This window comes from Notothenia coriiceps, unplaced genomic scaffold (assembly GCF_000735185.1).
Source record: "Notothenia coriiceps isolate Sejong01 unplaced genomic scaffold, NC01 NC01_scaffold00028800, whole genome shotgun sequence".
NCBI lineage: Eukaryota > Metazoa > Chordata > Actinopteri > Perciformes > Nototheniidae > Notothenia > Notothenia coriiceps.
This window is the reverse complement of record NW_011361501.1, coordinates 711136-728100: the sequence shown is the minus strand read 5'-3', so window position 1 is coordinate 728100 and position 16965 is coordinate 711136. Positions and strand designations below refer to the sequence as shown.

Below are 16965 nucleotides of genomic sequence, written 5' to 3'. Positions count from 1 at the left end.
TCACCACAACTGCCAAAGCTATGTGGCCATGCTGAAGGGGATCACCTGTTTGCGAAGGTTGAAATAGAAGACGATGATGAGCCAAAATAATTGAATCACACTTTTGAGTACAATTGCAATTGTAAAGTGAAAGGTGTGTTACTTACGATTTGGTAGTGTTGTTCGTGTGGTTGGTGCCAGTACTAGAGAGAAAAAGAGGAGATTTGACTATTGAACACCAAAATCTGACACAATATCAACCTAGCAGTGACCAAAACTGACGGACTGAAAACCAGATTCAAAGTTGTCCATAACAAATGCATGTTTTCTTGTGTAATGGGTTATTATAGAAGACAACCACCTAGTTTGTCAAATGTTATTACTTTGTGACAGTATACCATGGGAAGACCAAACACTTTTTAGTGCACAACTATAAGGACAATGCATACTCACATATTCTGCTCACCTACAAAATCACACTATTTCTACAAGTTGGGAGTGCACAAGATGGGGCAAGCAATTACATGATTACATATGTTAACATTTGTTGTTGGAACAAGTCAGTGTCTGGCACATTTCCAGTAGCTAATAAGCGAAAGGCAAGTCTTAAACAAACAGAAAGCTGTGGTCGGTCAGTCACTATTATTTCATTATTTGAGTCTGATGGCATTATAAAAAAAATCTATACAATGCACACCAAAGAGTCCAAATAGGAAAACATATTTTACCTTGGGGTGTTTTGCAGATGTATGGTCTTCTAAACCCCTGATTGCTTGTCTTCCATGTCCCGTCTGAAGTACTAATCCCTCCGTGGCTGCCATCATCAGGTTGATCTTCATCCCAATAAGCGTAGTCCATGATTGTTTTGTCTAACCACAACCACTCCCCTAGAGACAGATTTTTATAATACTTTGTTTATACCAGGTGCTTTTTCTGTCTCAATACTTTACATGAGACAATAACCAAACGTTGTGAACAACAGCTTATGAGAAAGAAGAATTTTAAAATGTATCATTTTAAAACTGTTTGATGGATGTATACATTTACCTTTGTGAGTTTTAAACAGGCCAATCCAGAACGAGCTGTGGCTGTCTTTAAATATGTGTGTGTTGCTTTGAATGAAGTCTTGCTCAAAGGGATGTTCAATACTGGCTAGTGATCCACCTTTACAAAATAAAAGAGTCGTTACTGAGAGCTATATCCATTTTAGTCTTATAAATATCTTAGACTATCCACAAAAATGACTTACCATGTCTTAAACAGCTGGCAGATGCATCTCCCCACTCTTTTCTTTCTGAGAACAATTTGTAACAGTATCCGTGAAATGGTAACCAGTTGTTCTTCCCGCCTGTGTTTAATGCATCCGAGTCTTCAGGGCAAATGCCAGTGAAAACACTTGGCTCTGTTGGTGGCACATCTGTAATTGAGAGAGACAATAATGACACCGGAGTCTACTAATTAAATATTTTCACACTCTCAAATCATTTATTTATCAGTATCAGTATTTATGTCACATAACTCAAACACACGGTAAACGCGTACAATCCATTTATTTTATAATTCGAGTGTTTTTATAAACAGCGATTTGTGTCAAAATGTTTAAATATTTAAATTATACGCCAAACGGTTAAGCACGGGAGGTATTCTGACATTTACAGGTTGATCATTTAATGTTGAAACAAGTTGGCATTTAGGATAAGTTGTACATTCATTAATTCGAATAAACATTAGTTGTTGTACCTGTAGACTTCATGCAAACACTGTTCATGATCTGCTTGCAGTCAGCGGTCTTCCATTTTCCATCCACATCCACGTAGACACAAGGTCTGTCCCTGCTCGGTTCATTGTTGCCCCAGTGAGAGAATTTCAGGAACCAGCCATCAATATATCTGAAATACCCATTGGTCTGAAAGCAAATAATTGCCTTACACTTTTGTACAGCCATGTATGGTCCCTAAAGGGTGATTCCTGATGTATTTAGTGATCCCCTGACTTACATTTTGTAGCCACTATGAGGTTGACATTTGTGATTTTGAGTAAACTGTGTAATGTTTTTCTTACATTTTTCATGTTGACCTCAGAAAAAATTGCAATAGCTTTGGTGATCCTTTAACTTTTGGTTATAACCCAATGCCTGGCAATCAAGCAGCCATGAGCCACACCTGTCTTTTGGTTATCATTTTTACAGAGGTTTGTGGAAATAAGCACAATCCCTTTGCCTTGTGCTTTTTTTAAAGGCTTTCAGCACTTTACCTGATTTTTGTTCAGCCCAATCCACAGAGGAGCTTTAAGATTCAAAGCCAGCATCTCAACATACGCCTGTGACCAATTGTTTCGCAGGTTAACCAGTCTGGCACCATCATCTTCACAATGCTTTTTGGCTGCATCCCAGCTCATATTTTGAGTCACAACCTTTACAGAGTCATTTAATATTTTGACATAGTCACTGGAAGTCGTTGGTTCAGGGGAGTCTGGGAAAGAAGGATCTGTTGAGGGTGAGAAATAAGATGGAATGAAATTGAGTTTTTCATTAAGATCATAGTTGTAAAGATGCTTTCCTCCCTAAACTTGCAATAACAGATTTTTTTTATTTGTGGACAGCAGATATATGTTTTGAAGACAGCATCCGATTTAAGTTGATATGGCATACTTGTTAACCAATAGTTAATAGTTTATCCAGGGAAGCTGGAGTTTCAACAAATAGTTATCGGTAGGTTTATTGCAACCTTGTCTCTTTTTTCCGTGATTTAATTCATATTAATCATAAAACATTTTAGCTATGGCTGCTTTAAGAAAGATACAAGAAAAACTCTTAACAAAATATTCCAATATTTGAGTACTAAAGTAAAGCTAGAAAATGAACTCACCAACACTTTTAAGACATACAAATCCATTGGTGTCATTGCAAGACTTTCCAATCCATTTCCCAATACCAAAGGAAGAATTGGTTGTGATCACAGCACATTGTTCCTGGTTAAGCACAAATTGCGATTAGTTAGGAGAAGAGAAAACGGTCAGGATACAATTTAAAGAGGCATTACAATTATTTTAATTTAGAAAAATGCAGCAAATAAAGCATGCACTAAGTTTCTTTCACGTACTGTAGCCACAGGTCAATCTTTCAACATATATATTAAATACAGAGTTATTTGAGCAACTTAGTACAGTCGTCTAAGTGTGGAGGCTGCTCTGCTTTAGAAAGCCATTGGGTCTTTATTCTTAACTTTAAGGGAAAATATTCCACCCTTTCATGCCTGTTCAGAAGAGGCTAAATGCTTGGGCTATGGTATTGCTGCTATCTGCTTTCTCACATGGGCTCATCCAAGCAACTTCACACTCAGCTAAATATAAAATGCTAAGTACTAAGTATTATTATCCATTAAAACTATTCATCAATATATTAAAGGCAAAAACTGTATGTAAAAATAAGTAGCATACATTGTGATGGTAATGCTTTTCTTTCACTCTTTAATAAAAATTGTGTTTTTACTGTGAAAAATAATAGATATACTTCAGAAAAGTTTTTTGAGTACGTCTTCTACCACTAGCAATAATTTCAAATTAAATATGAAAAGTAATGCAGGACATATTTTACTAGGGGGCCCAAGTCCCAACTACGACGGTCTCCAGGAAATTTGCCAAATAACACAATCAGTTGTGTGCTTTGTCGTAACCATTGCGCTTATAAAGTAGAGCATCAATTATTGTTATTTTGCCCAAATAGGCTACGTTCTCCTGCTCTATGAGCTTTGCCGACAGTGTCTACATGGATGTATTGGTTAAAAACTTCGGACTCTTTAAAAACGTCTTACCATTCGTGATATACGAAGTATTTCCATTAATCTTTGATGATCCCAGTGAATCTGCAATGTTAACCCAGATATTAATTATTTTTGTAATAAATGTATTTGTCTCAGGACTACTAAAGATTGTGTTTCAATAATTAATAATTGTAAACAGTTAGGCCTCAATTAAATTTGAACACGTTACCCGATGATGTCGAAAAATTATTTCCCGGAAACTCTAAAATGGAAAATCAAACAAGAGAGAAATAAGATGTCAAATCTTTATAAAAACACACACAATTGATCACAAGGGCACACTCGCATTATAACACTACTTTTTGTTTTTGTCCACTTACTTCCAAATCCAAGTTCACATATTGCCTTGGTTGCCCATCAGTCCAATAAAATGCTTGAGAATATGATCTGCGTAAACCAATCCAAAGGTCTGTAGTAGGTGTGTCAGCCATTTGAGTTATCAAAAACACTGAAAATGTAACAGAATGACTTTAAGATCAGATATTTTCATGAAAGATTAACTCCTGTAGATGAACCTCAAATTGCTGTACTTCAGGATGTGCACTGTTCTGTTTTTGACATGTAGGTATATTACAAAGAGGAAAACATAATTCAGTGCCCCTCACACATCACTATCAATAGTATAGAGCTGGTTAAAACCACTCTATTTTGGTGAACAGCACCTCAAGAGGCTGCTAGCTTTAGATTTGTTGTACATCGTAAAGACATGAGACACTTCAACTTCTTAAAATGTTCATCTATAGTGCCACAGTGACGCGTCCTAAAACCCGGAAGTAAACTCCTTCCGGTTCCCTCGACAAAAAAGCAATGCAATTTCTCCATAGGATTTTGGAAAATAGCTCGAAATAAGGTCTGTGGTTGATACACATTGAAGAGACGGTTCACGTTTTGTTCAGCCGGATAATATCCACATGTCTACCCTACTTTTATAGAAGCCAAATGCTAACGTTATGCTATAAACGAACTACAGCAGGGTCGCTGCTTCAACGACACGCCAACTTAAGGTCCATATTCAAAAATACAGATTCAAAGTTGTACAAGTTGAAGCGTTTGTTTTAACAGTTTGCAGGAGGCAAGTGCTTGCTTTCAAGCTGAACAGGGCACACAAACTTAGCGAGAGTGTTTACGTGTTCGATGTAATGACGTACAATGGCCTCGACAACTTCTGTAGTCCTATTCAGCCACTCGGTAACAACCATCATTTTTCAGACACGTAAACTCTTCAAAAAACACCAGTGGGGTCACTGCTGATGTATTTAATGTCGTAGAACAAAACGTGATCCGTCTCTTCAATGTGTGTCAACCACAGACCTTATTTCGAGCTATTTTCCAAAATCCTATGGAGAAATTGCATTGCTTTTTTGTCGAGGGAACCGGAAGTGGTAACATGCTAACTTACTTCCGGGTTTTAGGACGCGTCACTGTGGCACTCTATACAAAGTTTTGTAATCACAACCATCAAAAATGTCCAATGTAATCTTGGCATACATGTATGTATGTTGTATCTTTGTCACCTGCCATCTCATGCAATAAATTATCCTGACCATTAACACAAAATAACACAAACATAATTTAAAAGACTGGCGGCTATATTACCAGGGGGAAAAAAAAGTGAAAACAAACCTTCCACGTGTCTTGAGGATATAGAGGCCAAGTTTCCACCCATATCTTTGCATTGTTTCCTTGCCCCGTTCCATGTTTCTTTTTGGTCTTTAATGATGCTGTAACACTAGAGGTAAGGAATAATAAGATAATTTTCCCCAATTAAAATACACTTAATACTGGCACTCAAACAGTGTCATATGTTGCACATTGATTCCAATTGTACATGAGAAAACAGCTCAATCTCGAAAGAGCACCAGATAAAAATGTATAACCTTTTATATATTTTTAAAAAACAATGCTGTCCATCAAAGGCTATTATCAATGCAAGCACTGAGAGGTAAATTATGTTCTACTTGAGGTGTATTCCAGAGCATTCAACACGTTTAAATGCTTAAAGTTATCTCTGACCTTATGGTTAAGTTGTTTCCAGTGGGGTGGGCAGCCACCTTTAGGGGCAACTGTGGGGGCCACCGTTGTGTTGGCAGGTGGTGAGCCACTGCGTTTACAAATGGAGTCGTACTCAAACCCGCAATTGTAATTATGCCAGAACCCTGTGAACCAATCAGAGACTTGAAAATGTGAGCAAAATACAATGTGCTTTTTCAAAATAAAATAAAAGTCAATCATTTAGAAATGTTCAAAAATGAAACCGAAGTGCTATTAATGGTCAGGCTCTTTAGTGCGATCAATTTGAGTAATTTCCCTTCTGCTATGTAGAACAGTTTTTTATCAGTAATGGTACAGTTTGCCATTCCTACGCTAGATTCTAAATACCTACTTAAGAACAAGGAATTATTCTAGTCCCGAGTGGCTTGCAAAAAAACGTGAATCAGGTGCCAAAACTTCCCCTCTAGATGGACATGTGTCTGCCAATAGATTGTAGCCCACCTGTTGACAAAGTAGCTTCTCAACAAATTCTTGCTCTATTAAACTGCACTTGTTGTTATGACGTGTTGCTGAATAATCCAAGACTGAAATCTTAAGGATTACAATTTCAATGCTTGAATTTCCTATTTGCATAATGTCAGTTAAGGTGAATCTTATCAGTTCACTCACCGGTTGAATAGCCCATGATGGCGCAGTTCTCATCATGATACTTGAAATCAGGCTGACCTTCATTCCAACTTTGATACAAAACTGGAGAACTATCCATCCACCTTTAAGTAACATAAACAAACCGAATGTTGTCAAAAACAAATACATTTTCAGTGATGTTCCAGGGTGGTCAATGTAAATGTTTACAATGTGTAAAGGTTTTAATTTGTTAATGCAATCTATTATGGTTATTCACATTTAAACACACATCAAATGATTAGGAAATAAATCATAGTAATTGTATTTGAATATTTATTTTGATTAAAACATTTTTTTTACTAATTAGCAAAAAACAGTTTACATACATGCACCAAGATAAGATTATGATTTTAAATGGTTTAATAAATAATGAGCAACTTAGTCAGTATCTCTGCTAGGTCTAAAATGAAAGCCAAATTCAACAATAAGTTACAGAAATGCTATCGACTTAGATTATATATCCTTTGTGTTTGTATTAATGACACCCTTGTAAACAAGTAATTATTCTTGGAACTCCCAAGAGTCATATTACATTTTTCTTTATTATTTGTGTTTCATCCATACTCACTCATATGTTCCATCAAGGTCAACATCCAGACCTATCCAGTAAGAACCTTGACTTTTGGATATCTACACACAGACAGAGGCACAGGTTAATTACCAGTAGAACCTACATTTCAGTTAAATGTAAATGCCGTAGTTGTTGTACTTAAATTGATAATCTCTTAGTTTAATGTAGTCGAGATGTCACTGCTTACCTGATTCCACAAAAAGACCCTTTCAGCTTCGCTGTCGATTGTTACTAAGTCCCCATGCCTCTGTTGGCAGAAGCGACGAGCTTTTTCCATGGCCATCTTCTTCTTGTTAATATAATATTGAGTTCCATTCCATTCTAGCCACCCATCTGAGGTCTTGTTGTAGTCTGAAAACATGTCAGAAAGATAAAAATGTATCTCTAATATAACTATAATATTTTTAATTGGTTGCTTTTGTGTATGAAGTCTGATGGCAGTTTAGATTTAAAGGTAATGCAGCACCTGCCACATGGTAACTTCAACAACATTTCTTTAGAATAGATAATAATTCTGATTACTTTTACAAGAGCAAATAAACTAATTTTCATGTGTTGATATTTTGGTGATTAAGGCACTAGTTCCTATAAACCAATGATCGCACATTGCAACTAGATGTCAAATAAAAATTGGGACGCCATAAAAGAAAAAATTGAGCTAAACAATTTTAATATAATTTATGCAATCTGAGTTAAAGGTGTATCTCATCATTCATGCAAAAAAACCTGCCAAATGTATGAGTTAATATTTGTATCAAGTACTACAACGGTTATATTGTACCACTGTCAATTGAAAAAAAGCTAATTTACACAGCGTTTTAGTGAAACTAACCATTATAGAATATAAATTGCCTTTTGTGTGCTGTTTATTTTAAGAGAGCAAAGGACAATTGACTGATTGTATCTATATTAAAAAGCAGCATGAAGCAAAACATGGATTTTAATTTAAATTGTACTAATAATCATATTTCCATATACCCACTTACCAGGGATGACAGGGTCTGGAGGCGGCTTTGGAGTTGCTCCTGTTAGGTCATGGATAGACAAAATATATTTTTAGTATAAAAGTGATAGTGAGAACTTCTGGTTTGATACATTGCATTTTCCTCAACACATTTAATGAAGACTTTGCTGAAAAACAACTACTTTCAACAAATATCTCAAAAGAACACACTTTTTCTTTATAACCAAATGACCATGCATTACCTGTACGGATCTGACACAGCCATTGATTATTCTTCGCACAGTTCACATCACTCCAAGACCCAGACCTAAGATATGTTCTGAATTCAGCACACGATTCCACATTGTTTTTATTGTTTGGCTCTCCATCGTGCCAGTGTAGGAAGTTCACCTGAAAACAGAAATAAACAATTGACAATGACAAAAGGATTTATTTTTAATTTAATTTAGTTTAATCAACTAAATATGATACACTCAGCCATTGTAGAAGAAGAAGACGTTTAACTCACTGGAGACCCATCGCTCCATACGTAGCCCGTGACTGGGTCTGGAGCACTAAGTCCAATCCAGACTGTTCCAGAGGCTCTGTATAATGGACGGACTCATATTAATGATTTAAATATGCAACCTGTTGAATGTTTTAGCAACACACTTCTTTTGTTATCTTATGATGCCAACCAAATGCTCTCCTAAACACTATTTGTATCACTTTGAATCCAGTTTTGTACTTTTCATGTTATTTGATTTTCATTTACCATAGGCTACAGAGCTAGATTTTCTGTCAATGATAATGTTTACCACCTGATTTTAACCATGACAAACAGGGAAGAATTTAAAGCATTTAAAAAGAATTACAGTAATCTTTGACGCAAGTAGTGTGTGATTGAGACTGGAAATTGTATCTATTACAGCTATGATTGAATGAGACCAGGTCATACTGTACCTTTTCACAAAGGTTAGCTCAAGACCGCTGTGGATGCTGAGCAGGTCTCCTCCGATAGTCCTGCAATAATCTCTTGCGTCATACCAGGTCCTTTTGCTTTCTGATGGCTCTGGAAACAACTTCAAACAAGGCAGGAAGTTCAACTGTCAACTGATGTCTAGTGGTCTTGTAGTTTTTGTCAATTTCTCTGCTTTTTTTTTGCTTTTCACTGCAATGCAATTTATTGTCAACATTAGCACTGGAAATACTGGAGGAAGTAAGGGCCACATTTGGTATTGTGAGTAATTTCCGTTAATCACATGTTAAGGGATTCAAGATTAATCGCATGTTAACAACGTTGACAGTCCTAATTTGAAAAATTTGCCAACTTGTAAATAAGAGAAAAAGTCATTACGTTTTAAAATATCATGCATTCCTTTGTGAATCAGGTGCAATGCAATGCAGGTGCACTTGTTTCACTTATTTTAAGTTGTGTTGGATTCTACCTTATAGCAAAAGTTTCTGGCTCCGATTGGAGTCCAGCCGTCGGCACACTTGAGAGGGGCTTGAGTGGGTGGTGCAGGGGTTAAAACAGCCCCCTCTGCCAGATGTTTACAGATGTATTTCTCCTTATTGGTGCAGGGCATCACATCCCAGAGGCCAGCAAAAACCCCTGTAGTCATTGCAACACACCCCTGTTGGTGACCTTGAATTGTTGAGGAAGAAATGGTCAAATGTCAGTTGTGAATCCATTTTCATCTTACAGATGGATTTAAAAATGTCACCATACCTGGCATTTCAGCATTCCAGTGAGTAAACCTCACTGAGTTGGCGTTGGTCCACACAAATTGATCAATGTCATTCTGGTTTGAGAGGCCCAGCCAGAAGTATTTCTCTGGTCTCAACCCAACCAAGCTGACGAGGAAGGCATTATCCACTCTGGAAACATTTACACATTTAGGGTCGCAGGAATTCTCATGATGATGTACAGAAACAAAGATTGTTGTTTGAGTATTTTTACCCATTTGAAACATCAGCTAAGTAGGAATCTGATGTCTTGCAGTCATTTTTGGCTTCATCAAATGTCTTTGTCTCTGTTCCTACAAAGTAGCAGTAGGAGCCGTGTCTTTTCCAACCCTGGGACGTAGGGGAAAATAATTGGGAAGATGTGTTGTCTTAAATACATTTCCAGAGAACACAAAGCAAAAAAAACATGACCACAATACAGTATGTCTTCAGGGATTTGACATGGTTGCTTATTCATTGAGTATTTCAAACTTTGATTCCTGGCTTTCACTTTCCAATATGTTTTCTCTCTTGGAACAAAAAGTAACTGTCCTATTTACTCAAATGATTCGGATATGAACAGAGGAGTTCAGCACGCTTGCTTGCACCATCAGTATATTGTAGCCTATGTTCTTGATCTACGGGTGGCTGAAATTGTGTACATTTTAACATGGCCTTCCAAGCTACAGTATGTGAAGCAGTGCTTGGGCCTACCAATAAGTATCATCATGTTATTTACTTTCAAATGAATATTGTCCTTTCTCAAGAAACAAAACCAAGGATCTAATTGAACTTTCTTTACTTGAATGTTGAAGTTCCGTCTTGTGGAAACAAATTGATAATCAGACAGTTTTGAGGTACAATACCGGGCGTTATATGATAACATTCAGTGTTTAACCTTTTTACCCACCCATATACAAAAATGTTTTATATAAGAAGAAAAACAAAGGGTCACTTACAGTTTTGCAGCCTACATCCTGCTCCACTTCATCTCCAGAGGGTTGAGAGGCACTCATCTTCATACAAATGAAGCCATGTTTCTCATCACACACACGGTCAGCCCAGTTTCCATTCTGAAAGATAAAGGCACACAAACCTTTTTTTTTTTGCACTGCAGTGAAGTCATTTATTGGAACCTTTTCAACAGAATGGTCCTTGTAAGATCAGCAGTTGTGTTCGATATGCTATTATAGATTCCAGGTGCTAATGTACAGGCTGCGTTACACATTACTGTCAATAATAGGCTGCTGGTTGTAAAGTTTGCACAATTTGCTGGATTGTTTTAAAATCAGGTTAGTTTAATGACTTCATCACCAAAACAAATAATGATACTTTTTCAAGAGGGTAGCAAGTGTAACATATCCACATGGAGCTCCTTACTGTACCTCTCCCCTGATGAGAACACAGTCCTCTGCGTCAGAAAAGACGGCAGGTTTACCAAGCTCCCAGCTGGTGAAGGTGACAGCAGAGTGGTCAATCCAGTCAAACAGCCTCTCTGTCTTTTTATCATTCAGTCCAATCCAAAGCTCATCAGTGGATGCTGCAAACATGGAGAGAAAAAAGACACCTTTCACTCAACTGCCTATGAAATATCATTATTGTGGAGCTCTGCTCTACTTAGTATGTGTGCAACTCCTCATTGTTATTAAGAGATACTTAATGGCCCAGAAATCTGTGTGCAATTTTGGCAAGTTGTAATTCTCTAGATGGCTGAGACTGTGATGCTCATCACAAACCAGAACACAAAGCTATATGTTGGGAAACAAATGATCTTACTTGAATCAATATCATTAGGTGGGAAGGTAATGTTAAGTGTTGTGCCAGTGAAAGGTTTTGATCTCTCAGGTGTATTGTTCTTTGCAAACTCTTATTTTTGAAGCTCACTAATTATTTATTTTCCTCACCATAGCCGAGTTGAGAGATGACAAAGCTTTGGTCCTCCACATTGCGGATGCTCACTAAGTCGCCTCCTTCTTTGCGGCACACTTGCTGAGCATCAGACCATTTTTTCTGAGCTCGGTTAAGGTGGAAACAGTGGCCATTGTAGGGAATCCAAGGTCTTGAACAAAATCCCGTCCCTGCAGCAGATCAAGAAATATACGGACTGAGTCAATGATATACATTTAACCAAAGACATTATATTAACACACAAAACGGTTGAAAGGTATTTGTTTGTTTTGTTTACCTGTAGTAGGAGGAGTCACAGCTCTTTCACTGTAGCAGATGTACCCTAGTTTCTTTGTGCATGTTGAACTTTGCCACAAGTACTGCACAGCAGGATCAACAATTCCACAGTCGTGTCCAGGATTAGGAAGTGGATGTCCTAAAACAAGAGGATGGTTACCTCGACATGTCAGTTCTCACATGTGTCTTGGATCAAACAAGCTTTATTTTTAAGAAGAATTCTATAAAATGACATTATAAATCACAGGCTTAAAAAAAATCATTGTACTGATTATTTTTTAACAGCAGTGACATTAATCATGATAAAGTGGAACGGGCATTTCGGAGACACAGCAGACCTATTTTTATTGTTTATGGTACTAAGTGTTACGCAGAGTGAAGCAGGTAGGACCCGAACGCAGATAACACTTGATAATACCTTTATTGCAAGGGCTCTTATCTAATACATGACTTGGACAAACAAAACACTCTACGGTGAACTAGGTCACAAACAAAAGAAGCACCAACACTGAACACAGGAGGAGTAAGGCTAAATACAGGGAGGGGTAATCACAAGACGAGAAACAGCCGGGCAGGGGAGGAGAAACACAAGGGTCACAGGTGAACACAATCAAACAACTAGACACACCAGGGAAACTAACGACGGGAGGAAAAACACAGGGAAAAGGACCAGACAATAACCCAGGAGGAAAACATGACAGCAAAACCCAAACATACAAAATTACAAACGTGACATAAGCCTAGGAGTGTGACACTAAGCTTAGATCTAAAATGCACTGGAAATGAATATGTATGTGTGACTTTATAAATATGAAAAATATTGTGCACACTTAGATGAACAGAATCAAATGCAAACAGCAAGGAAAGCGCCTCTTTAATAAATAAATGTACTGTTATCATAAGTCTTTCATCTAAACTGCTCAAGAGATTAAAATACTCAGTTTAAATATTTATCCAAGCAAAAATTATAGCAGTTTTACAACTGACTGGCAATCTGTTGTGTATAAAGTACAAAACTGCAGTATACTGTATACGAGATGCAGAAATCTTAGCATCATACGATTAGCACCACAAAGTATTGAGGTGGAAAAGAAAACTTACCAGAGTCCCAGTTCAGATAACGGAAAGCCCTCCCGTTAGACCAGTGCCAGCCTTGCTCTGGGTTCTTGATCAGCCCGGTCCAAAGCTTGTCCCCCTGTCCCCCGCCCTCGAGCCCTAGCAGTGCTGTGAGTTATCGTGTTTTTGATTATGCAAATGTGGAAAGCACAGGAAGAAAAGATGATACTTAAAAAAATGGGTACGGCTCAAACATTAATCACAAGTCTGACTATTGTCCCAACTAGCCACAACTCCAATTAATTTCTTTGCACATCTGCATTATATAACCACTTTTAAAACTGCACAGCTCCTATTGTATACGCTAAAGTTATATATACATATTTTAACACTTATATGTCAAATGTTCACTGTATTTCTTTTTTGTATATTTGTATTGCTTGTAAACATTTGTATTTGATAATAGTTTTAAAATACTTTGTATAATATTTTTTCACTTTATTTCACTTTTTGTGTTTATATATGCATAATTGTACAGCTTATGTGTAAACATGGTTCATATTAAATGTAATTATGAACGAAATGTACTAAGGCATGTATAACAAGCAACGTTTAAGTTAGTGTTCGATGTTAAACTAATGTAAACTTTTTTTATATCAAGTAGATATTGTTAAATATTAAAGTTAGTGTCAGCTTACCTGTGAGGTAGGCCTGTTGGTGGGGATCAGTGATGCTCAGCAGGGAAGACGCCTGCTGCTTGCAGCTGGCTTCAGCCTGGGCCCAAGTCAAAGCTGACTGTGTGTTGAGCTGGTAATATGCTCCTGTAGTAATGTGTTTATTCCAGTGCTCTTTGGCTGCATACACAAACAGAATAGGCAAATGCTTTTCAAAATGTAAAATGGACTGCATTTAAACTGCACTTTTCCAGTCTTTAAGACCCCTCAAAGCTCTTTGACAAATACAAGTCTGCAATCACACTCAGAGGCTGCCATACAATGTGCATCTGCTTAGGGAAACTAACATTCACACATCGTTGGCCATGCCGTTCGGAGCAATTTGGGATAGTATCTTGCCCAGTCAACATGTTGACAACAAGCCACCTTCAACATTAGCCACCTTTGCATTAAAAAAACAGTTTATTGCAACCATTCTCTCATTATAGTAACATAAAACAGGCATTACTTACAGTTAGTTGGGCAATACCCCCAGAGTTGATCATCATATTTAGTTTGAACCGCACACCAAAGTCGGTTGTCTGGGTTATCATCCGTAGTGCATTGAGTGTACCACTTGTCTTTGTACTGGAAGGGGAACATGCAGGGCCTACCATTTGCATTTCCACCAATGGTGAAAAATTCTGAACGGATAAACAAACAAATCAAAGAAAATCTTGAGTATTTCTAATTTACGAAGATATGATGCATTGCTTTACCATTTATGTTGCAAAATACTAGGATCCATTGCATATATCTGTTTTTATATTTTTAGTTCTACGTTATTATCCCTCTAAAGATTAACAAATAATTGAAACAGTAATTCTTAGTGAGAAATTAGCGTGGACAAGCATTTTATAATGATTTTATACTGTACCTCTGTATGTTCTTGAACAAGCACCACTGGACGTCCCTGAAAGTGTAAGGTGGTTGTTTGGTCCGACTGTTTTAGAGAGAACTGCTGTGTTGTCTGCAGTGAGCTCAATGTAAAGCTCTTGTCCTTTGAGGGCGAGCAATGTCCCGTTCGTGCATTCCCACTTTTGGAGGTCGCTGGTTTCATCACAAACGTAGAGGCTTATTTCACTTCCCACACTTTTCCCCTGGGCTCCAAGGCACTTATATGACCATTGAACCTGAAGTCTGTCACCATTTGTCCAGCGTACATTATTGCAGTAGTATGTGTTATATTTAACCAAACAAAAACCAGTGTCTTTGTTGGTCAGTTGAAATGGTGAATCTGTAGAAAAATATGTTTTTAAGAATCAATGTCAGAGCAATGATAAAATGTATAATTAATCAGCAAATGCTATTTCCTCAGTCTTTCATTAGGTTTAATATAAGTTGATGTTGCACTGACAATAATACTGATCATTTTTCAAAAGAACAATCAAAAACAAAAATCTCACTTTAAATCACAATTACCTCAATATTGAATTTTAACAAAAACATATGGTAAAGGATAAAACAGTCCCACATACAGTAGTTATATTGAGCATTGTTAATGACATACCTGCTCTGAAGAAACACACAAAAAGCATAACATTTAAAGTTGGAATACCTTACCATCTAAAGCCAAACTTCGTAATGCTTGGATGAGGAGTACAAAAGCTGTACAAGTTATCTTCATTGTTAGTATTCTTTTGAGACGTCTCACACATCAAAACCGCATTTCTCACAAAGGATTAAGGAGTTATGTGAATGATTGTGGAAAGAGGGGAGATTATATAGCTTTTACATATATTGCCACATGGCATTTTTTTTCATGAATAAGCATCATGACTCGTTATTGTTTGTGACCTATTTCAGACGAAAAGGGAGTGACAAATACTGAAAATTGCACTCTTGGGTATTTCTTGGCATTTGTTACGTCACTAATCTTCAGACAAACGAAACAATCTCGACCACCTTAAATCAGAATCAGAATACCTTTATCTGTCCCACAGAGGGGAAATTTACATTTGTTGCAGCAGAAAAAGAGCCAAAGACACCTGTTAAGCCCTGAGCCTGTTTTTCAGGTCTCAGGGTTGAAAATGACATTCCTAGAACAAATGACCATATCTTCCCTTCTAAAAGGGTTAAATTAATAATCTTTTTTTTCAAAGTAATTATAAACCTGTGAGTTGGATGTAGAAAAGTCAGAATCAATATAGATGTTTTTTATTTTAAGATTTTGGTAATTGACCGTTAGAGCCAATAGAATCGAAGGGGAATTTCCCCATACACACACATGGTAAAAAAAAAAGGTGGGGGCTTTGCGCATGCAGGTTTGCATCAGAGTGAACCTATTTGTCGCTCTGACATCTGGAAACGGAAAAGCAGGTTTATTGCTTATGGATTAGGGCTGTACCCGAATATCCGAATATTCGTTCGTTGGAGTACTATTCGGGTTTCAATTTCGTTATTCGGATATTCGTTTTGTTTGTTTTTTTCCCGTTTTTTTTTCGAATTGAATTTATTGAAATCTCCAATATCAACGTAAGAGCTTGTGCCTCTTTGGGGGGTGCTAACACTTAACCATAAACATTATCGTTTACTTTCTCCATCTTTATATGTAGATATTATAGTCATGTTGTTTCCAACGCAACAACAACTTCCTGTCAACTGCGCTAACTCTCCTTCAAAATGTCCATAAATAGGAAGCCAAGCCAAATTACACTTAAGACATATAGCCTACAATTGCAAAACGAAAAGTAACACACAAAGAATGCGAATAGTCCTTTGCCGATACAAATTGGGTTACATTAAACAAATAACTATAAAAGACAACAATACTGTAGAATACAAATGAAGCCCGCTGTGGAATACAGCCGAAATACAACGTGTTTGAAGCCCGGTTGGCGTGCTGATTACATCACGCCCGCCCCCCCCCCCCACTCGCGCGGCGCCGAATATTCGCTGTTGAAATTACTACCGAATAATCCGGACAACCGAAAAAATTGGTAATTCGGTGACAGCCCTAAGTCACAAGAAATTTTAAAAAGGGACACAGACGCAATTGTGAATTTAACTTCAGCAGCGTTTTTTATCGTTTGAATGCCATTTGAAGACACACTTTTGACCAGAAAACAACGCAAGGGGAGCCATTGTTGCCCGTGTTTAGCTTACCTAGCGCCACATGCTTTTTGATGTCTGTTCTTTGTTAATAGCCTTCGCGAGTTTCTTATCATGGAGTGATTGATGTATGTAACCCAATCGATTTCTGTGGTCATCTCACGATCAGATCGGATGGGTTGGAGGTGCCAGCTACGATAAGTAATTAAGGGTGTTATGAGGAGTTTTCTGTGCAACACG

The 16965-nt window shown here is 37.3% G+C and overlaps 1 protein-coding gene across 1 annotated transcript; it reads right to left on the bottom strand.

Annotated features, from left to right (window-relative positions):
* Positions 1-453: 453 nt before the first annotated feature.
* LOC104958481 (macrophage mannose receptor 1-like) lies at positions 454-14228 on the bottom strand. Its single transcript, XM_010786224.1, has 24 exons — positions 14165-14228; positions 13660-13815; positions 13007-13129; positions 11907-12044; positions 11626-11799; positions 11107-11261; positions 10681-10794; positions 9957-10072; positions 9726-9874; positions 9442-9641; positions 8957-9075; positions 8523-8598; positions 8257-8404; positions 8037-8075; positions 7238-7401; positions 7048-7109; positions 6462-6562; positions 5814-5956; positions 5424-5529; positions 2233-2465; positions 1720-1885; positions 1027-1143; positions 708-866; positions 454-464 (listed from the first exon to the last, which is right to left on the bottom strand). The coding sequence occupies exons 1-24, from the start codon at positions 14226-14228 to the stop codon at positions 454-456; spliced, it is 3033 nt and encodes a 1010-aa protein (XP_010784526.1).
* Between the last annotated feature and the right edge of the window lie 2737 nt (positions 14229-16965).